This window comes from Merops nubicus, unplaced genomic scaffold, assembly GCF_000691845.1.
Source record: "Merops nubicus isolate BGI_N331 unplaced genomic scaffold, ASM69184v1 scaffold28756, whole genome shotgun sequence".
Lineage (NCBI taxonomy): Eukaryota > Metazoa > Chordata > Aves > Coraciiformes > Meropidae > Merops > Merops nubicus.
In genome coordinates this window covers 1-22227 of record NW_008613375.1, presented here as the reverse complement: position 1 = coordinate 22227, position 22227 = coordinate 1, and the positions used below count along the sequence as shown (strand labels likewise).

Below are 22227 nucleotides of genomic sequence, written 5' to 3'. Positions count from 1 at the left end.
CCTGCTGTTGGTCCAGGGCATCAATGTAGTGGTTAAAACTGAGCTATGGATCCCCACTGGGTGATTTGGGGGAATACTTGTCAGGAAGCAAAATGGGAAGGGGATGATTTTGGAAAAAGTTCAGTCCTGAATCTTAGAGTTGAAACACACCTATATAGAAAATATCTCAGGGCAAATAAAGCAATAAAGACAGGGTCTCTGATTTGCAAGCGTGGTACATACAGAGCTGAGCATTTACTGGCTCCTCTCTTGCGAATAAGTCACATGTTTAGTGGCCTTCACTCTAATTACATAATGAAATGTAATTAATAACTCAGAGCAGTTTGTCTGAAAGGGGATGTTCTGACTCTGCCCCATGGCCTTTCTGTGACACCCTCTTTCTGCCTTGGGGCGTTTTGTTGGCATTGCTTGTTGCCGTGGCGGGTCCTTCTCTTGCTGCTGGAGCTCAGGCCCTTGGCAGAGGCTGCCCCGTGCTCCAGCTCGCCCTGCCAGCCACAGGGGCTGGGGGGGACTGGTGGGGCTTAGCTCCCTCAGGATGTGGACACGCCGGAGCGGGTGGGCTGCCTGGCTCTGCAGCTGCCCTCACCAGCCTGTTTGAAGCAGGCTCTTGTACTCAGCAGGGTTTGAACATGACCTCCGTGCTGAAATCTGAGAATCCCAGGAGCATCTGTGCCATGGGACTGCAAACCCCTTCTCTCCAATAGCTTCTCTGTGCACACTCCTTGTTGCCAGAGCTGCAGCACATCCCTGTCACCTGAGAGGCTCCATCCACAGGCACTGTGTCCCCACGGGGCTCTGGGCAGCCCCCAGTCCCCATCTGCAGCTACCACTTCTGCTGGCTGCTGCAGTGTGGGGTGGGCTTGCTGCTGCTGGAGGGACCTCGCAGGCAGGAGGTTGGGGGGACACATCTCTTGCCATGTCTCCCTACAGTTTTGGGTACCATGACATCCCTGGTCCTGCAAGCCACTGTGTGACCACCCTCCTCCCAACTTGCTGCCAGCCAGCTGCCTGAGCCACTTCACCGTTAGAGAGCCAGAGCAATTCTATATCTGTATGCATTCAAAAGATGTTTCTGTAAGAAAAAGTTTTTCCTATGGGAGTGAGCCCCAGGTGTGGAGGATCAGCTGTCCCTTCTTACAGGGTGCTTACAGGGCAGCTGGGCTGAAATCCTATCAGAGGCAGAACCCCAGAGAGTCTGCCAGATGTAGGGTGGTTTGGTGGCTCGTGCAGTGGCTGGATGGTAATTTTGGACCAGAGAAGCCACCCTGTGCCCTGTAGTAGTGCTCACGGGGAGGAAAAGCACAGCAGAGGAGCAGAGAGTTGGGGGGAATTGCTGTTCAGAGAGAGGGAGGAGTAGGATGGTCTGAGAGCCTGAGAGGGGACCCAGCAGTGAACAAAAGACCATGGCTTTCTGCTCTCTCTTTTCAATGCTCGAGGCTTTCTTAAACAGAACAACCGTCTCCCTGCTTCATGGTTTCCCAGAGTACCTCAAGGTGTCTTAATTAGTCTTCAAAATATCCCTCACCCCCGTGAGTGGATTTCTCAGCTCTGGTGGTTGCCCTGTGGCATCCCCAGGGGGGAAGCACAAGGAGCCCTTGGGTGTGCAGGGCTGATTTAGATAAAATAAGGTGTGCTGCTGGTGACAGCAGCTGCACTGGGTGTATGTAATGTCTGATGTAAGCCAGTGAAGTAGCTATACCAGATATGGGTTTGATCTGTTACCTGTCAGTGCACAGAGCACTGTCGAAGGAGCTACAGGAGAGTGATGCATCTTCTGTGCCTCTCCCTGCAACACCATCGCAGCTTTAGGCGGCCAGCGATGCCCCTGGCAACCCTCTCCTAGCCCTGAGCTAAAGCCCTCTTACAGACCCTGCGGGTGGGAGGGAGAAGCTGTGGTTTCAGCTCTACGAGGTGGGTGCTCCCAGCAAAAGCCCGAGGAACCTTTTCTTCTTGGAGTATTCCTTCTAACTGGCAACTGTTGCCTTTATGGATTCCTGTGCGGGTGTTGGAAACCTGAGTGCTCTATGATTTACACCTTATTTGGTAAGTTTTTGAAGTTAAAATTAAGAGGAGGGAGGAGGGAAAAAAAAAAGGAAAAGTGAATCTACTCACCAGGACTAATCTCTTCAGTGAGATCTTGGCAGGCACTGGAACCCTACAGGACTTCCAGCAGATGTTTTGCTGCAGGTCGCCGTCACACGCAGAGCCCAAGCCCCGTCTGGCTGCAGCAGCCTCTCTCTGAGGGCTGTGCAATAGTGACTTGGGTCTTTTATTAAGGTTTTACTCCTTTTTGTGCGGATTTCTAGCTCCCTGCAGCAGCTCCAGGTTTTGGCTTAACGTAGCCAAAGGCATATTTTTATTATTGTGTAATGGGTCTGCGCCTCTTCCTCCGTCACGTGGCACGGGAAGAAGTTTTTATGCACATATGGCTGGAAAGCTCTTGATGCTTGGGGAGTGTTTCTGTCTCTCTCTCTCCCTTGCAGTCTTGTACAAAAGGCTCAGCAGTTGCCCGGATCATTTCTGACCGATTCTGACTCTCTCTGCTGTAGTTGCTGCCTGGCAAGCAGAATTTGCAAGAGGATGGGTAAAGCAGATCAAGCTAGGGAACAACTTTGATGCTTGATCTTGGAGCAAAATCTTGTTTTAGAAGTGAGTTTCCACCCTTAGGACAATTCTCACAAACAGGTAGTGGCAGATCACTCCAGGCTTGAATAAAGGACATTGTCATGGAGCAGCAGCTTTGCAAATTGAATTTTGAGAGCAAACTGCATGTACCTCAGTGTTGCTTCAGGTGGATGCATTAGACAAAACATAGAGACTTTAGGGATGACAGGATGGGAATGCTTCTGTCTTTGGAAAGGGTTGGAATTTTGTTTTAAGCATGCAAAAATAATTACAGAATTCCTAGCAACTAATTAGGATAAGGCAGTAACACCAGAAGCAGTGGCTGGAGCTGGAGTTGAGCTTTTTAGCTCTGCCAACAGTGAAGTGTTGAGTCACAGTAAATCCCTGTCCCTTCTTGTTTCACCCCTGCAGCAAGTCAAGGTGTTACAGCTCCTGGCAGTGTTGATATCCTGGCTTATACCAGCCCGTTAAACCAGAATCACAAATGCCTCCTGAGCCTCAAAACCGACAGTGCTTCCCTAACAGCCCCAGGGGAGTTGCAGAGGTGCAGAGAGACAAGTGGGGGTTGAAGTTTCCTGCTCCTGCTCCCTCTTTCCCCATTCCTTCCCTCTCCCCACTTTGCATGATTCCACTCTGCGATGCTTGGGTTTGGTACAGACTAGACTCATCTTTTTCAGGGTGCAGTGAGGAGAATCTAAATAGAAGCAGTGAGATGACCCAGATGTAGAGCCTGGCTCCATGGGTGCCCATGCTGGGGTGGTGAGGGACCCATCCCCTTGCTGGGGCCATCATCACTCGCACAGAATGGACTGCTGGTTCTCCTGGCTGCAGCCTGCAGGTCCCACTCTTGGATGTGTGGTTCCTGCTTTGCCCTGGCCAGGATCCTCTGTGGGGTTTGGGACAGGCATGTGCTCAGTGGCAGGGCTCCAGATCCTGTCCTGCTGTTCTCCAGCCAGGAAACGTTTTCTGCTCAGTGCAGATTATCAGCTGATTTGGAGTATGCTGGAAGTATCACAGTACTCTGCCAGAATTCATCCTTATTGGAGCTGTTGTAGGGGTTTTTTTTTAAGCTTTCCCCTGCACATGCTGTTGGAAATGATGGGAATGGATCTAACATAGGAATGAAGTATGTTCACAGTTTGCTTTGTGAGCTGAAATGAGTTCATCTGCTCCTGGAAGGGGTGGGAATGTTTGGCCGAGGAAGCACAGGGCTGTTTCCATGCTGTGCTGATGGTCCTACAGAGCTCCCTCAGAGCCAGTGCCCCAGCCCCCAGCTCCCTGACAGCTCAGTGATATTCCCTCCCCGAGCCCATGCTATCGTCCTCTTAAATTTCACTGGGATAAGGGCTGTTTCAGAAAAGCTGCCATATGGCTGGCAGGGCTCTGCTGTGCCGGTAGAGAGCTGCCCCCAGCCCCGCTGCCCCCCTGGCACTGGGGTGGGCACAGGGGAGGCACCCCAAGACAAGGGCTCCAACAGCCACTCTGGGGCATTTTTCCCATAAAGCTTGTAGGGACTCAGCTCTCTTGGAGAGCCTCTCCTGCCTGGGTGTGGGGCTGGAGTCACCCAAAAGACTCAAGGCACTGCATGTGCACAGGTCCTGCCTCGGGTTTCTTATACAACCAGATGAAAACTCCCTGTGGGCTTTGCCAGAGGGCCAGCTGGATTGGCCTGGGAAGCCACAAAAGTGTTCTTTTCCCATAAAGCTTGTAGGGACTCAGCTCTCTTGGAGAGCCTCTCCTGCCTGGGTGTGGGGCTGGAGTCACCCAAAAGACTCAAGGCACTGCATGTGCACAGGTCCTGCCTCGGGTTTCTTATACAACCAGATGAAAACTCCCTGTGGGCTTTGCCAGAGGGCCAGCTGGATTGGCCTGGGAAGCCACAAAAGTGTTCTTGGACACTAACAGCATTAAGAAAAAGACCTTATGCTTGTCCCAAACCTGTCCCATGGCAGCTGCGCCGGGGCACTGGGGCTTTGCGGTGGGTGTAAAATGGGTCAGGGGTGAAACAATGCTTGAAAATGCAGCAGTGCAGCCAAGCAGTTCAAGGTGTGATTGGGGAATTGGCGGTTACTGGTGATTTTGTGCCCACATCCATGGTGTGTTGAAGGCAGCGAGAGGCGGACCTAGTTTGACGAGGTGGGGAGAGGCAGTGCTGGGAGCTCCTGCCAGGCAGATGGAAAATCGCTGTGCTGCAACGCCGAGCTGAGCTTGCCAAGGGTCCCAGCCAGCTCTGCTGGAGAACACGTTTGGAAGCTTGGTTAAATAAATAAACTGCCTGTTCACGGAGAAGCAGAGCAGCCCTGAGACTCTGTTCTCAGTTCATTTTGTTTCAGCTAGATGTTGCAGGGAAGCGTTACAAGAGACCCTGCCCTTCTGTGCTGCGTTTTCGCAAAAGCCTCCCTGCTGTGACTGCTGTGGTTCTCACCATGGATCATGGTGAAGGTGGCTCGTTGCTGCAGCCTGGGGAGCTGGCTCAGGCTGATGTCCACCTCGGCAAACCCCTGTGGGACCCTCAGCACAATGTACTGTGGTTTTACATCCTTCAGACAGCTTGCTGGGGGGAACGTGTGTCTTATGTGGCAAGGGCAAGGTGTATCATCCAGCACCTACAGGGCAGAAACTGTAGTCTTAGCTCCTCTATCACCTGTGCACATGCTTTGGGTGAGAAACACGCCCAGAGGTTGGTGATCCCCAGCTCCTGCCCGGGGCCAGCAGGATGGGATCACATCCCAGGGAGGAAGGGTTTCCCTCATCTGCTTCCCGAGCTCTAGCGCGTTTCACTGTTGCAGACACCGACCTTGCGGCAATGACTTGTAACTAAATAAACTGACTCAGCAGATGCCAAAATAGCTGTGCTTCACCCAGGGGCTGGGGGCAGCCTGAACAGAGCCGGGGCAGTGGCAATGAAAGTGTAGCCTCCTCAAAGTAAAATAAGGGTGCTTTGTTTTGTTGTGGGTTTTGTTGTTGATTTTTTTTTTACTAATGGGAGGGGAAAAGTGGTTTTCTGCCCAACAGGCCTCCTGGCTTAGCGTGGAATGGTGATGTGAGCAATTTTTATAGCCTGCCTAAAAGGAGTTTGGAAGTCTGTGAGCAGTCTTCAGAGAGTGATTGTCCCTCTCCGAAAGCCCTCGTAAAAATGAGTCAAATCTCTGTTTAAGCTTAAAGGATGCCCTCGAGACCATTATCTCTGCTTAGAACTGCAGTCCTAACCCGTTAAGATAAAAATAAATAGAGCTTATTTTAGGAACAGGGAAGTGGGAACCAGCCTGAGCATCAGTGAGCCACCAAAAGCACAGTGTAGATGTGGAAAAGTTTTTTTTTTTTTTTTTTTATCTCATGCACCTTCTTAATTCAAAGTAAAATTCAGCAATCTTTAATGATCTTTTTGACTTGCCCCAGTTGGCTCCTGCCTAAGTATGTAATAACAAGTTTAGACAAAAAAAAAAGGACTCTTCTGAAAATACCTTGTATTTCCCAAAATACAAAAAACCTTCAGCCACACTGCTGGAATCTGTAGTATCATCAGCAGTCCCAGTACCTGGGGCCACAAGCAGCATTTGTCCAAGTCAGGAAAGCCAGCAACAAATGTCACTTAATCTGTGTCACAGTACAGTGCCTCTGTCCTTTGGGGCAAAGCAGCATCCCCCAACGATGAGTGAAGGATTACTTGGGTTGCATGTGAGCAGTGACAGTTGGTGCAGATAGGAATAGCCACAGATAGATAAAATTCCTTCTCCTGCTGCCACTCTCCAAGCAGAGAATTTTGCATTAGAGCTGGCTTGTCTGTTCTCGGAGAATGGATAATTTGCTAAAGTTGGTCTTTCAGCTTTTCCTAAAACACTGGAAAATGTTTTAGGAATACATTGGATGTATCAGTAGAATATACCGTCCCAAATATCCACGTCCCAAATGCACTGCTAGCTTACATTGTGGCAGCTTGGGAATCAAGAGCAGCAATGGGTTAAAACCCTGCTGTGAGGTGGTGTTGGAGCCAGATTTGCAGTTTCTAGCTTGACATCAAAAATCGAGAACAAATGCGTGTGCAAATGTGATAAAGCTGTAAAGGCATCTGACCAACTCTCGCTCACAGGGGATGAGGTGAGAGATTGAGGCCACGGGCCAAGGGCTGTGCTTACATCCAAGTGTCATGCAGATGAGTGGCTGCGTGTTTCTAAAATGCTCTGGAATTACTTTTAAGACTTTGTAGGCTGGAAATTCAGTTTGCTAATCTCTCCAGTTAGCAAGGTTTTCTTAGGCAAAGTGAATCTTTTCTCTGTCCCACTGAGGTCTGAAATGCTCTGGTATTTTGCAGAAGCAAAAATCATCACTATCTACTACCCTGGTGGGGTTCTGGTTAGATCATCCAAGAGATGTGAACAAATATGTTTCATGGAAAATAACTAGTTTAGTTAGAATGATTTCTATTTCTTGGTTGCATCTGGCAAGATAAATGCAAACAGGCGTGTAACACAGCCATGGGGAGTTGTCTGCATGTAGTTCAGGCCACAGTGTTTTGGCCTGAATGTAGTAAGGTTATACCCAAAAGTGATATGGAAAATTGTAGTTGTTGGGTTGAACTAGGCACTAGTGGGCAGAGAAGATCCTGTTTCTTCTGTTGAACTCCATTTCATCTTTAACTAATTGCTGTCCTTCCTGCTTTTTGCTGACCCCTCAACAGCCTAAATCTATTACACTTGTGTAGAAGAGTGCATCTCTTTCATTAACCCATTCAGGAAAGCCATAAAGATCCAATTACAAAGAGACATGGAGACAATAAAAGAACTACCTTCTGGAGTGCCTTGAAAGAGGACAAAGAATGCTAAAATTTTCAGCACAAAATAAAGGAGAATGTTTTAATCTACATGTCGTAAAGATGCAAAAGTCCTGGTATCAGTTGGCTAATTCAGCCTGCCAAGCATTGCCCTTGGACAACCAGAACTCAACAGGATGACCTATGAGGCAATCGTAGCAATTGTTGAAAGAGAGCTGAGAAAATAGTTTTTGAGCTTTGCCAAGGGCTGGATTGAGAGAGTTTCCTTGACTGTGCTGGAAGGGTCTGTCTTGTATTATGATCTGAGGATTTTGCTGGTCTGTGTTGCCAGGCAAAGGAATTTCCTCTCACCTTGCTTCCACCTTTGTGCGTGTGAACAGCAGGAGTTCCCAACTTCAGCTGTCTCTGCTAGAGCACGCTTGTTTTCACTGTATCTTCATTTTTGTCCAACAAACTTCTTTCAAGCTCGTTTTAGAAACTGTATAATTCTTGTGCAATAGGAAGCGGTCTTTGGATACGCACAGTCATATTGCACGCCAAATCCACGGGGAAGCAGATGGAGGAAAATTAAGCCTCATGATCAGATCCACAATGTTCTTTAACATTTAACCTTTATGATATAAATAGGACAACATGTTTTAAGCTTTATTTGTCCCTTAACTGTTGAGAATGACCCAGACGAGATCTACTCTGCATCATTCACAAGCTCAAGGAACTGTACTTTAAAGAAAAAGCTACTAATTGGTTTTTTTTTCCCCCTTGGAGCTGCTTTTCTGCTTCACCAAGAGGAAACTGGTCCCTGTCCCCCACAGTCTCTCAGCAGAGCAAGGCAGGGCACACTGGAAAGTCAGTCCTGTCTTCAGGTATTGAAAAGCAAATCCATCCATGTGGGTATGCTGAAGTGGACTTCAGTATGTTAATTTGTAATAAAGTCTCCCTATAGCACTGAGCACGTTTCACTGGCTTCCAGAACACAGGCACCGTTAACTCCCCATTTTTCTCTTGAATATATGGAAGATACTCACCAAACAAGAGTTTAAATTTGAACTTTCATAGACTGCCTAGACTAGTGAATTATTTGTTCTTCATTCTAAATTGCTCTTTTCAGTGTTATTTCTAAATTACTTCTTTACTCTGTAAAGAATTAAGTCTAGATACTTTTAGGAAGATATCTAAATAGCTCAAGGAACTGGTAATGTGGATCCTATCTCAACTTCCCTCAAATTGACCTCTGCACTGACCAAGACAACACCAGTTATTATCTCTGCAGCTGGAGGTATGCTGGCCAGAGCCTCAGGTGTTACACCCCTCAGAAGAATAACAGTTTACAGTTCCCATCAGCTAATTCAGAAAAATGAGCCAAGAACAGTTTACATTCAGGTCATACCAGATCATCTCTGGAACACCATAAATAGCCTAAAATTGGGAACATCAATGAGACTATCACAGGTAGCCTGCAATTTCATTCTATATTGAAACTAATGCAGAATTTCCATTGTTAACTATGTAAACTAAATTAAAATACTCGGTTCTCAACAGGGCTGCAAAATCATACATGGGACACTGAAATGCATGTTTATCACATATAATTACTTGTGGAAAAGAGAAGTTTTCACTTGAAATGATCCATAATCTACAAAGGTCAAAACATGAGACTATGTAGAAACTCATAATGTGAGTCACTAGTATAGCAGAAGGAAAATGCTATCTGTAATATTATATATAATAATTATATCATAGATATATATTAATATATCACTCTGTCTAAATCCACATTGTTTATAAAAACATAGAAACAATTTCTGCAAAAGCCAATTTCTACTCTTTAGTTTTTCCTTCCTGGTACCTGGTTATATTTAACAATTCCATCCTCAGATCTTTGATCTCACTAGTTGGATATATTTTTTGCAAGAGCTAGGAGTATTTTAAAATTGTTTTGTTAAATTAAAGCCTGCAGTCAGATTTATAAGTATTATAAAATAAGTCTGCATTCAGAATTAGTATTTTTGTAACAAAAATAAAGGAGAAGCAGACTTGGAGAAAACCTAATAAAAAAGGGAAAACATCTTTACAGATGGAAATTACAGGTACAACATGTTACAGGTTTGATTTTCTTCCAGTTACTTTACCTTCCTTCATTACTTACACAGTAGAAACTGTAATCTAGTTCTTAAAATTAAGAAGAAAAACCAGGATTATGGAGTCTTCCTTGTCTTACCATTAACATTACCTCATTAAATGTGGTAATAAAAGCCATGTTTAATAAGTTTAAGCCATAACAGAAAAAACCCTCAAGCCTTCCAACTCTACAGTATGCTGTGAATTTTTTTTTTACCCACTTTTTCAACTTTAACTATTTAAAGGGGAAAACTCCCATTTTAAGGAATTAATATTGCCAAATATAAAGCAGATGCTGCTTCACATTATCATGAAGGATTATAGCCTGACACTTGGTACTACACCATGTAACAGGAAGTTATAAAGAGTACGATGAATTCAGTTATCAAACAGAAGACCAAAGAACTCAGATCTCTGCAACTGAAATTTATGTGAACATCTGCAGAAACAGAATTTAAAAGCTCTACAGTCCGCTTCTGATTAAAAAGGCTGGACATCATTTAAGAACTTTATATTAATTTAACAAAAACTGTACAAAGCAATCAATTTTTACACTTCCAAAATACTTACTACAAAGTGATCAAGAAAAAAACCAATTTCTTCTTTTAAAGCCATGTGACGGGCAACTCCCTTTACCTTTAAGAGGTATCCATTTTTTTTCAACAGTTTTTGTTCTACATTGACACTTGCTGACCTTGCTTTATACATATATTAGTTGGCCAAACAAACCTAGAATTCTAGCAAGTGTTAGATGGTTTATATATACACATAATTTGTGTGTATACATGTTTGTGACTGTACATGTATACATACACATATATATAAAATTGATGTAATTATTGGATTGCTTATGTCTGCAAGAAGTTTTCACCAACTTTTGTGCAAGAAAAGGTCTCTGCCATTTCTGGCATTTATTAGACACATGGAAGGTAAACAAGTGCCTACAGAATTGTAAACAAGTATGAAAAGCAGTCTTGTGTATTGGAATGACTTGCAGCATGGCTACTGTCCAAGGAAAGAGGCCATGGGATCATCAGGTCTCTGACGTTTCATTCTGTAGGCTTCCATCTCCTCTTCTGTTGGCTCCCTGGTTTCATACTGGCTGTTGTATGGTCTCTTCCTCTCATCTAACTGCATGATTTCTTTAACGTGGAGAAGACGAGCCTCTTCTGCATTTAGTGCCTGAAATGAAAATGAAGAAAAAAACAAAATCCCACACTGAAAGTTATGCAAAAAAGCCAATGAAAGTTTGTATTAGATACCAGTATAATGAAAAAGCAGCAGGCAGAATGGTGGGATAAGCAATGTGCATCTGTCTGGCTCACCTACAGCACACTTACTGCTCAGATTTCAGTGCTTAAAGAAAATGATGGTAAAATACTAATTAGCAAACAAGACACTTTAATTGCTTTCTAATTACCATAAATCCTTGCCTTTACCTAAAATGGAACTGCGATCCAGCAAGTACAAAAGCAGGTAAGCAAGTATGTGATCTTTAGGGGTATGGGCTGATTTGTTGGGATTTTTTTTTTAGTTTGTTGGTGTTTTCTTTTTTTCCAGTCAGGGAGCATTTTTTCTAAATGCTTTTTGAAATATCTGTTATTCTATTCCTCACAGTACCATTGTTGTTCCTGCTTGCTGTTGAAAAGACATTACATTTGTATGATGCTTTGATTAACTGTAGTTTGTTAGCTTCAGACCCTGAACACCGAGGCAGCTGCTGTGCTGGTGGAAGGGCTGTTCAGCAGCAGTCAGGAGATAGCTTAGGGGAGGGATTTACTGCAACAACAGAGAAACTGGGACCAAGTCTAGGATAAAAAGTGCTATATTAAGCTTTGACAGTGACTTTGATCTCTCTATCTTTCTTCAAATCATTGTGTCTTTTTTAGATCCACAGCTGTAATAAGTGCCTAGACAGGCAGTGTTCTAAATCACCTAAACTAAGGCTTCCGAAACTAAATACTTATTGCATGTTTGCCTGAAAAATAGGCAATATACTTTAGAAAATCTAACAGCATTTTAAATTTGCTTTAGCTCAAAACTGTCATCAAAGAATATTCCACAGACTACCACAAGGACTGCATTACAGGCTTCACAAAACTGACATTGCTGCAAAATATATTTCAAGTTCTTTTTGCCACAAAATTACTGAAGAATATAGTGCACCTTTTTAAGTTTTTCTTGCTTCTTTTTCTCTTCACCCTCACTATCTGAATTTGAGCTCTTCTTGTGCTTCTTCTTTTTCTTCTCTTTCTGTTTCTCCTGGTGGATCTGTAAGGTGGAAATCCAGTTACTGTTAACGTTCAACTTGCAAACATTAGTAATATTCAAGCCATTAAATCCCAAGCATCTATTAATGCTATTTGACAGCTTAGCTTTCAGTAGAGATGTTAATGACCTAAAAATGCAGTCTGATAATTTTCAGGCTCATTATGATTTACAAAATTTTGTAGATATACAGATCTTTCCATCTCTTAAAATGCCAAGGAAAATTATATGCCTTCCTGAGGAAGACAAAAAACCCTACCTCCATCAGTGTTTTGGGTTTTGTCATGTGTTCTTCTTCCCTGGGCTGCTCTTCCAGTAAGCTGGCTTCAGCATTCTATACAACAGACATGAGCAAGGATACCCATTTATCTAGCACGTTTGAAAGGAGGATAAAACCCCAAATAACTAACCAACCAACACAAAACACCACCCTGCCCTCCCCATCTGCAAAAAAAGCAAACCAGTCTAAAATATAAGTAGGAAGAAAAATGCTTTTTAAGTTTTTCCAAATGACTAAATGAAGACAACACTTACAGCAATTTCTTTCCCAGCTTCTCCTGTACAGTATGAGTACTTGACAAATGAGTGGCAGCATTTGTAACCCCACTTGCCTTCTTTCCAGTATGAACCCCATATGCACTGCAAGAGAAGACACCATAACAGCTATAACCATAATGATATGTCATAAGAGGCAGGCTGCAATTTTCTGCTGAGCTTATATCCTGATAAGTAAGTTATTCAAACAAGCCAGAAGGGAAAGTAATGGGAAAAATTTCTGCAATTTTACATTACCCTTATGGGTACAGTTTCAAAAAAGAGAAGATCAGCAGGATGTGATCAACTCATAGTCCAAATCAAAGGGCAATACAGTAACTTGCCTTGCAGTTCAAGATTGCCATCGCAACTCCCCAAATTCCCTTCCACACCTCATTCCCTTCCAAAGGGAAGGAATCTGCTTTTGTCATGATTTTATCATAAGCTAGGGCTTACTGTATGGTTGTTGATCTTCACATCCTCTTCATATTTAGAGCAGGCAATAGCTTTCTCTTGTCCTTTGATGACTGTTCCGTGCCTGGAGTACTCCACGTAATCTTCTGTCTGAGCTAACAGCAGTTCAGCTGGTGGGGCATCTAGATGTTCTTGTCCCCCATACTAAAACGCAAACAGAAATGACATACAAAAGTTTGAAAAAAAACTCAAACCACCCTTTATATAGTTATCCATTCATTTCAAAATCATCACCCTCAGTACCTTCTGAAGACACAAGAGAAGCGGACAGACAGGTTAATCCTTAGTGAACAGTCAAGAGAGAAATACGTCTCCTCTAATGGCTGTTGTGGGTTTTGGTGCTAGTTGTGTATTTTATGCCTGGAGGATTACAACAGTCATATTCCTCCCTCAAAGCGGAAAAAATTTTCAGACCAAACCAAAAGGCTGTGGTATAACCAGATGAGTACTTCCTGTCCCCCTCCAAACTGCAGTGTTGACAAGGTTACAATTGAACTGGATTATTTAGTTCTTTGTTACTTGTCCAAGAAAACAGTTGCAAAATGTAAAATAAATATTTATCTGGAAGACTGCAGCCAAAACTCAAGTCTGAAAATTCTGCTTTTCACATTTTAAAAAAAAAAAATAATTTTGGGAGACAGTTAATTGGGTATTTTACAAAGATACCACTTTTAAACATTTTTTTCAACCACTGAATTATTTAAGAAAAAATGAATCAACTTCTCACTCTTCCTATTGCTGCTGTCAGATTTTTCACTGGAGAACTTCTGACAATTAAGGAAAGACTTCCCAACAATCCAAAGGAATACCATCAGATCTTCAAAGGCACCTATATTAAATGATATAATGAATCTGACTAATGAGATAGCGTATATAGATACGACAGTCTTCTTATAAAACTGGTAAAGCTGAGAACAACTGATGCACTTTCACACAGCATTAGTAATCTTATCTGTTCCCCAAGACCCAGACTTCAACAGAATTCTTATTAAATCAAACCAAATGCTTATTACCTTCTCTAGGATGCTTTCTTTCTGCTGTGCCTTGAAATCTTCTTTTTTCACTTTGAAGGACTTATAAAGTAGCTCTAATTTTGTAGGGTCTGCTTGAAGATGAACTTCAGAGCCTTTGTCATAAGCCTCCCAGGCAAACACTGCATACACAAGAGGTTTCACTCAATATTTATTCTAAAACTGACATATGCATTCCAATTACCACCTTTGATTCTGTAGTAACTTAAAAGCAAGCCTCAATCTCAGAAGGCTTATCTTCTCTTTTGCAAGAAAGAGGCATTGTTAACTTAAGTATCCCAAGTTTATTTTCTTCAAAAAAATAACCCCAAGCCCACTTACGCTGGGTCTGTGCCATTGAAATGGTGTCTCCAGTGTAGCGAACAAAGTTGTCACCTGCGTAACCAACCCTGCAGGAAAGAACATGATTCTTAGCATGCAAGTCATGTGATTTTCTTGTAAATACAATCACTGAACACCAAGAGGAAAGTAAAAATTCTCCTTTGTGCCCTGAGAATTAAGAATGGAGGGAGAGGAAGGAGCATTCAACTCAATACATGAAATGAAAGCCCAGGTACCCCCTAGAGTCACAGGAGGATTAGAGAGCAACTCAGAATACTTGATGCCTGTGTTTATATGGAAACATCTTGTGACACAGAAATAGAGCTTTGTCTGGGATATCAAGCACCAGGAATAAAACTTGGACCTAACCACAATAAAGCATAAGTGGTAGGTGATATTCTAGCACAAGGCTTCTCAGCTTTTGGATTTGTGAATCTCTCCTCCCACCCAGGCCCGGTGTATTTACTGAGGTCAGGGTTGGTAATAGCTCTGCTGCTCTCAGTTACCGTTTGCACACCCCTTTAAGAGATTCACAGTGAGAATGTGAAACACAGGTTGAAAATCAAATGTTAACCATCCAATTTCCTACTCTTTTCATCTCCCTAAAGCTACTCTGAAAAACTTACAGTCTGCAAAGCTGTAGCAGAAACACAGATTCAACAAAAATCAAATTATGACTGTAGAGAGAAGTGAAAACGTTTGCATCCAAAAAACAAACTGACTGCCATTGCTTTAGCTGGGGGCAAGGAGAGGTGGAAAGACCATTATTTGCTAGCATTTAGCCACTGCCATTCTTTTTCAGGCAGTGAGCTAATCCAATTACTGTACATTATAGATGCTTCTACTCACAGCCTGTCTAGTCTAAGTCCACAGCACTACACAGGTCAAGGTGGGGTCACAGCTCAAGTGCCCAACTCAGGTTTTGAGACAGCCCTTGTGTGCTGCCAAAAGCCAGCCCATGGCACTCTTTAATTAAGTTGTCTATCTAGACAATGCCAAAGCTTTCAGACCTTCCTATGCAGACTTCATTAATACATGATGAGTTTTAGCTCCTAATTCAAGCATTTAGGCAAGTACCACATGCTTGTCTCCAGTGCTGAATACCTCACAACAAACAAGGGATGAAGTTCAAAATTTGGTTACTGAAATACTTTACATAAACATCATTATTGTTTACAGGCATCACCACTAGATACAGCAGAGTGTTCTAATCCTTGCACAGATCATTACGCTAAATGGTGCTCCATATATCACTGAAGATTTAAGGGACAGCATTACTAAAATACCACTATCATATACTAAACCAAAAAGTGATGCTAAATAAAACAATTCTTCCATGATTACTACTACTTCCGTAACTGTCTAGAGATTAAGTGGTAAAAGGACATACAGGTAAGAGACAATACAAAACTTTTAATGTCATTTTTAACAGACCCTGCTTTAAACTTACTCATCTGGATTCTTTCCTGTGTTGGCATATGGGTTCTCCCTCATCGCTCTTGTTTTGGGATCATAATAAGCAGAGTTTGGATCTAGATTCCTCAAGTACTAAGGAAAGAAAACAACATATGAGATATAAATATTTATGATTTTAAAAGAAGTGAAGTTACTCTTGTATCCGCCAGCTTAGACATTTTAAAGGTACATCTGCATAAAGGGATGACCTTAACAAACTTGTAACATGGTAGGAATAGAACTGAGAATAGACCTTAACTTCCAAACCTCAAGACCCATACACAAACTCTTTACGAACTGAGCGTACAATTTTTTGAAATTAACCCTGATGAATATAAAAGAACATCTGTAAAGGATTCTTTACTTACTTTTGCAATATCTTCTCGAATACGTAAATTTCGAACTGTGATACGTCTTTTAGAGTCAAAGTTCTGCCCAGGCATATCAATGTCATCTGCATATTTATCTTCATCCTCATCCTCACTGTTGTGGTCTCTTTCCTGAGAAGAGATGGGAGACTTCTAAAGAAAAGAGAACATTCACTCTAGAGACAAGTATGAGAATCTGATTTATTGGTTTCACTAAAAATTCTGCAATCCCTGTAGTTAGAAGCTAGCATCATCTACCTGAGCTTAAGTGTGCTGTCATACTAACCTAACACCCAGCAGTGTTCAGAAATTCTCTTGTTAAAGAATTTACACTTCCTCATATGGAAACAGTTATAAAAATGTTACTAGGATGATATTAAGAAAACAGTTATCTTGGGCAAAATATACCACATATTAAATCTAGTTATTTGCTTGTATCACTCAGGTTTCACAACAAACAGGAATTAAAACTAAACCAAAAACCCCTCTATGAAATCCAGCAATCTCTGCCTGAAAGAATAGGCAGCTCTGGCAAGAACCCAACATTCAAACCCTTGTGCCAGTCTTGTTTCACTGTTCCACTAACTAGAGGCCCTTTTCTCTGCCCATGGTGTGATGCAGTGGGTAATCATCTTACTGTCTGCGAATTTGGTTCCTCTTCTCCCCACTGGTGTCTTGGGGAGTTCTGTAGCAAACAAAGAGCACATCAGCAGAGAAGACAAGATAGTGGAGAGAGGAAAGAGGGCAGGGATATAAAGAGCAATCAAAGCACAGCTAGATGCTGGATGCAAAATACAATTTACATGGCACAAAATGCACAAAGACTGCTACACTATGTTCTACAAAAGGGCTTGTAAGTCTCTCTATTACAGACACGTTGCAGACCTTTTCACTGTATTCCCAGCTAAATTTCCAAGCCTTTACAAGAACAGGAAGTTCTAGAACTGTCACTGTTATTTAGAGCTTAACATGCCTTTGAACACTAAGGATTTAGACTAGAATGTTTCATGTCATGCAAATATAACCGAGATCCAACTCTAAGAACTTAGAAAAATAATTAAGAAAGTATGTATGCAAGTGTTTAGTTGGATTGACAGGACTAAGCATGAATCAGAAGTTAATTTGGATAAACACAGCCAGAATTTATTTCTTTAACCTGCTTAGCCTTTAACTGCAAATATTCACAATATTTGCAGCAGTAAAGATGTAAACAACTGTGAGTCCTAAAAGACTGACCAGCAAATTGGTCAGTGCTGATTATGCAAATCTGTCTTGGTCCTCTCCATCACAGATACTTCTTATGATTCAAACACACTTTCCTTCTTACAGCTCCATTTTATACGGAGTATGTATATGGAAGCCAACAACGTTTGCCTTAAAGTGAGAACAGGCATCAAAGAGAAAGAATCTTTTCTATCGGGAAGGTCAGAAGGCTGTAGTTTGTGCTGGGCTGGAGATTAAGTTCACTCTGCCATCTAGTGACAAAATGCAAGGCGACAGTCTCGGGAAAATGGAGGTGCAACCGTATGCAGTCTCCTTACTTTCTTTCTTACAATACTGATTAAAACCCCCTACTTCCGACCAGTAGCAGTCTCTACTTTTTCCCCATTTTGCAAACTCAGAATATTATCAGAAATGTCTTAAAATGAGAATTTTATATCACAGATTATCAAAAGCATTTTCTGTAATCTAAGGGGAGCTTGTAGAAGTTAGAGGAAGATGCAAACTGCAGTTTTCAAGTGGGAGGGAAAACACGTATGCTCAGCCTTCCAACAACCAGACACTGCATAGCCACAGCAATGACTGAAGAAGAGACGAGTTTGGTTCTAATATAAAGAAAACACCTTCCTATTTAAATTTATACTAAGCATTACTAAAACAATCCACAGTCACATAATAATCATTACCTCAAAAGTAGTCAGATGTAAGAATGTTCAAATACAAAGAAAGCATTTCCATGTACAAACAAAAGTATTACACAGAAATTAAGGTTTTCTGTCCTAAATTCCAGATAATTAATTTTACCAAGAATAATAATCACATGACATTTTTGCCCATGAAGGAAAAGAAAGCAACTGTCATTGGAAAGATGCTTCAAATCCTTAAATATGCTACAGAATATGATGGTGCTAGGGAAATCTTTAAATTACTGAAGGGCATGAGACACAATAGCAGACTAAAAGCATCAGAGAGCAGCAGTAACCTATTCTATCTTTATTCAAACTGAACAAAAAATAAATTAGGGTTTGTTCACTTACCACTTGCTCCAGCTTTCCTGATGCTAACTCTTCTTGAAGCTTCTGGGCTTTCAGTGTACGTTTGGCCTGTGTAAAATGAGAATGCATGTTTTACTATTTCATTTGAATAGCAAGTATGTATCAGTAGTTTCAAGCATGCCTTGTGACTGCTGTTATTTAAAAATGTATCCAGTATTACAAAAAGATGGGATTTTTTGATTGTCTGGGTGCTTGTAAAGTATCAGCAGCCTAGAGCTTGTCTCCTCTACTCCCATGCTTCACCTACACTGTTTTTTCAGCCTCAAGGAAATGAAAATATATATACTAACCATTTTACTATTTTATATTATACTGTTAAAAAACCCAGTTTACTGGAGTGTTTGCAGTTATACCATTACTACATTCATCCTGCTTTAAGAGAGAAAGCTTATTTTAGTTCAACAGTCTTTAAAAACAACCATATTTTATTATTGTGTCATCATAATCTAGTTAGAAACCTCAGTACTTCAGGTGCTTCATGATGCTGGAGGCATTTCTGGCTCATCCAGGAAGCACCAAAGTCTAACATCTGAAGTGAGATTTTAAAGCAGCATGTAGTGAATTTTTCTGTTTGACATCACAGAACCACAGAACTGTTGATAATAGAGGGAACTCTGGAGATTGTCAAGGACAATCCCCCTGCTCAAAGCAGGTGCATCTACCACAGGTTGTCCAGGACTGTGTCTAGGCAGGTTTTGATAACCTGCAGGAATGGAGTTTCCTCAGCATTACTGGGCTAGCTGTTTCTTCACCCTCACAGTATAACACATTTGTCTCATGTTTACACAGAATTTCTTGTATGTCGCTTTGTGCTCACTGCTTCTTGTCCTGTTACTAGGTACTGTGGAGAAGGGCTAGTCTCTGTCTTCAAACACTCCCACCACACATTTCTACACACTGATTAGATCACATCCAGCAGTAGCTTTCCTACACAGCACAGGAAACCACTGAGGACCAGGCACTGAAGGGAGCTGGTTAGTCAGCTAACTACCTTTCGGAACAGACTGCCAAGATAGTGAACTATTTTCTTTTTTTTTGTCTTCTTAAATGTTAATAGCGTCTACATGGACTTGGTGGATACAAGAAGTTAACTGCAACAGGAAAGTGTCTGTCTGCACAGAAACATGTACAAATAGTCCACTGCTCCACCATGGTAACAAAAGGATTCTTAAATACAATAACATGAATAAGTTTACAAAACAGATACAGATTTATTTGCTCTAATACAGCCAGGTAACAAATCCTTGTCTTGCCTGCGATTTGATCTGCATCTTGGGCAATAAATTTTAAGGCTCACATATTAAAAAGTAAGGAATCAAGAGAGACACTCCATTTATTGTACAGGCCCATACTCAGTTGACAGTTCTGCTCTAAATTTTCAGTTTAAGTGAAGTCTGCTGTCAAACACAGGAAACCATATTTCTTTTTTATTATGAATACAGCACAAGGTCTAATACTAAATTGTGTACATAACCAACGTTCCTCCTCCCAGCCAAGCCAAAGCCTAAGCCCTTCCCCAGGAAACAACAGCACCTACGTACCAAATCAACTTTGGAATATTCCTCTACAATCTTCATGTGCTCTTCTGGGTTATAGCCGTTCCAGCGATCTCGCTTTCCATCATAATCAAACATCAGCTGAGGCTGCACGTGTTCATCTGGTGCAATATTCATGCCTGTGTATTTTGCTCCAACTTTCCTGGGTCTCTGAAAGGAGGAAAAAAGAAAAAAAAAGGTTGCATCAGCCTATTAGACTAATAATGTTAGTCACTCAAATACATCCTTAAAACAGTTATCAGTCGAGCTTCTTTAAAGCCAGTTAAATTCAGTACTATGAGCCTGGGAATTGTAAATAAATGCAGAAGTTCACTTCTGTATTTTAAAGCAGTGCAACTGGCTCCAAACCCCCTTGTTTTCTGGTGGTGTTTTCCACAACTGAGAAAACAATTCTGACAGCTTCTGGGGATGGCTTCTCACTGATGTAAACAGAAAGACAGGTACAGCAGTATTCCAGTTAAAATGAAAAGCTGAACATTTTCACCTATTATTGCCATGCTCATCACAAACAGAGCTGATGAGCAACACCCTGAACAGCGTAACGTTACACGACAATTTCTTTAGAAATTTCCAAGTCCCCTTTCCATACTTGTAACCTTTTTCAAAATAGCTTTATCAAAACTCATTGTCTTTATTTTATCTGCAGCTAGCTATTTTTCACTAAGAATAGAACTCATGTTATTTTCAAAATGATTACAACATCAACAAACCCCAAGTTTACCTCCATGCAGTCTTTCTTTTTGTGTGTCAAGGCACCACAGTTCTCACAGGCTCCTTTACGGTATCTGGTTGCTACAGCATGCTGAACAACAAAAACAGACACTGTTGTACAAACTTGTGTCATGATTCATACACGTGTTCCCCAAAATGAACTGCTTTTTTCAACAGAACTAAAGTGCACACGGTTTACCCAAACTTAGGACAACTATTTTGATTATTATCGAACACGGCAGCTTGCCCACTGAATAAGAATCCCAGCCACTGCCTCACTCAAAACAAATATACCCAGAAATTACTTCCTCACGGAATGAAACCAAATCTTTATCTTGTGCCAAAAACATTCTGCATACCTCCTGAACTCCTCGTTTGTACCAATCTCCAGAGGAGCTATACTGCTTCTGCTTCTCTGGCTGAGGTCTCTGATGCTTTAGAGTAGGTCTTTTAGAAGGGTCTATGTACCATGGTACGGAGGATATGTACTGAGGAATATGAGGATTGATATCCCTGTAAAAGATGTTATGTAATAAATACACGGCATAGGGAAACCTCCTGCAACTTAGTCTAACAAACAGCTCTCCTATCAAAACTTAGTGCTTTAGGAGTGATGATAAATTAATGAGGTTGTTACGATGCACTGCAAAATTAACTTACACGTGCTTTCACTGAGATTTTGTTGCCATCTAATTCACCTAAAATCCTGAGTCCCAACCAAATACTTTATTCTATGCAGTGTTATTGAGTCCAAGCTCAGCAACATTTCTCATCTCAGAAGCAAGAAGCTTGCAGAAGCAAGAGAGAGGGAACAGGTACGATATGCAGTGAAGTTCCCCAGTACTACGTTTTGCTCACTTTTAAAATGCCACTTGTAACTAGCTGCACAGATGGGACTTTTCAGCAGCTCTGTCAAGAGATCACAGTAGATAAAGACTAAATCTATATTTTTTAAAAACATACTTGTTTTCTGAGAACAACTGTAATGTGAAATACAAATTCATAAAGTTCAGCTATTTACTTCTACAATGACTCATGTAGAAATCATGTATCATCCTCATGACTATTCTGTAATCATAACAGGAAAAAAAACATTTTTTAGCTGCTAGCTTTAAAATAACCAGCTTTAATAAAACTTACTTTCCTTCTTCATCCACCTCAGCAGGTGCATTTCCTAGTTTTCTTTGTTCTTCTAATTCTTTCTTTTTCCTCCAGTCTTCCCTTGTCATCTTCTTTGGTTCCTCCAGGCTCACATCGTTTGAGCCTCCCGAAGGAGGGGCATTCATTACTGTCCCTGATGCCATTTTGCTTTTTCCTCTGTAACAAAAAAGACAAAAAAGAAACGTTACAGATCAAAACCCTTTGACAGCACAGTTCTTCAGCATGGTTTTGCATCGCTCAGTGAAACCAGTAAAGCCGCATTATGTATTCCTGACGTTTCCTTCTGCAAAAATAAGGACCGGCGCTGAAACAAAGAGATCTTACTAAAAAGCGTCTTTTCTCTCACCAAAACGACGGGGAGGAACCAGGGAAGCCTGGCACACGGCGTCAGGACAGGCGCTACCGGGCCTTGTCCCGCGGCGGCAGGAGCTGCCGGAAGGCCCCGCGGACGCAACGCGTACCCCGAAGGGGAGTGGGGACGAGAGCGACTGGGAGGAGGCGACACCCCAGCAGGGCCTAGGCCCATGCGCGGCCCGGCGACCGCCGGACGGCGACAGG

General features: G+C 42.1%; 2 protein-coding genes across 3 annotated transcripts in view; both read right to left on the bottom strand.

Annotated features, from left to right (window-relative positions):
- The window catches only part of C1QTNF2 (C1q and tumor necrosis factor related protein 2), an 8854-nt gene extending 6662 nt beyond the window's left edge, over positions 1-2192 (bottom strand). The window contains exon 1 of the mRNA XM_008941896.1: positions 2119-2192. The gene's annotated coding sequence lies outside the window, so the exon portion shown is untranslated. The remainder of the gene's footprint in view (positions 1-2118) is intronic.
- Positions 2193-10272: 8080 nt separating this feature from the next.
- On the bottom strand, positions 10273-21827 carry SLU7 (SLU7 splicing factor homolog (S. cerevisiae)). Of its 2 annotated transcripts, XM_008941894.1 has the most exons (15): positions 21649-21827; positions 20868-21021; positions 20519-20599; positions 19783-19947; positions 18224-18289; positions 16603-16650; positions 15966-16097; positions 15593-15690; positions 14143-14210; positions 13804-13943; positions 12773-12934; positions 12317-12421; positions 12042-12116; positions 11681-11785; positions 10517-10696 (listed from the first exon to the last, which is right to left on the bottom strand). In XM_008941894.1, exons 1-15 carry the CDS (start codon positions 21810-21812, stop codon positions 10517-10519), a joined length of 1743 nt encoding a protein of 580 aa, XP_008940142.1. In that variant the 5' UTR covers positions 21813-21827. The 2 variants fall into 2 exon arrangements, with proteins under 2 accessions (XP_008940143.1, XP_008940142.1); XM_008941895.1 differs by lacking the exon at positions 16603-16650 and having other exon boundaries at positions 10273-10696.
- Positions 21828-22227: the final 400 nt, after the last annotated feature.

Coding starts and splice junctions, on each gene's coding strand:
- SLU7 (XM_008941894.1), bottom strand. CDS start 21,812: ATGGCATCAGGGACAGTAATGAATGCCCCTCCTTCGGGAGGCTCAAAC. Junction 18,290..19,782: donor AATATTCCAAAGTTGATTTG/GTACGTAGGTGC, acceptor CATTTTACACAG/GCCAAACGTACACTGAAAGC. Junction 10,697..11,680: donor AGCAAGAAAAACTTAAAAAG/GTGCACTATATT, acceptor TTTTCATTTCAG/GCACTAAATGCAGAAGAGGC.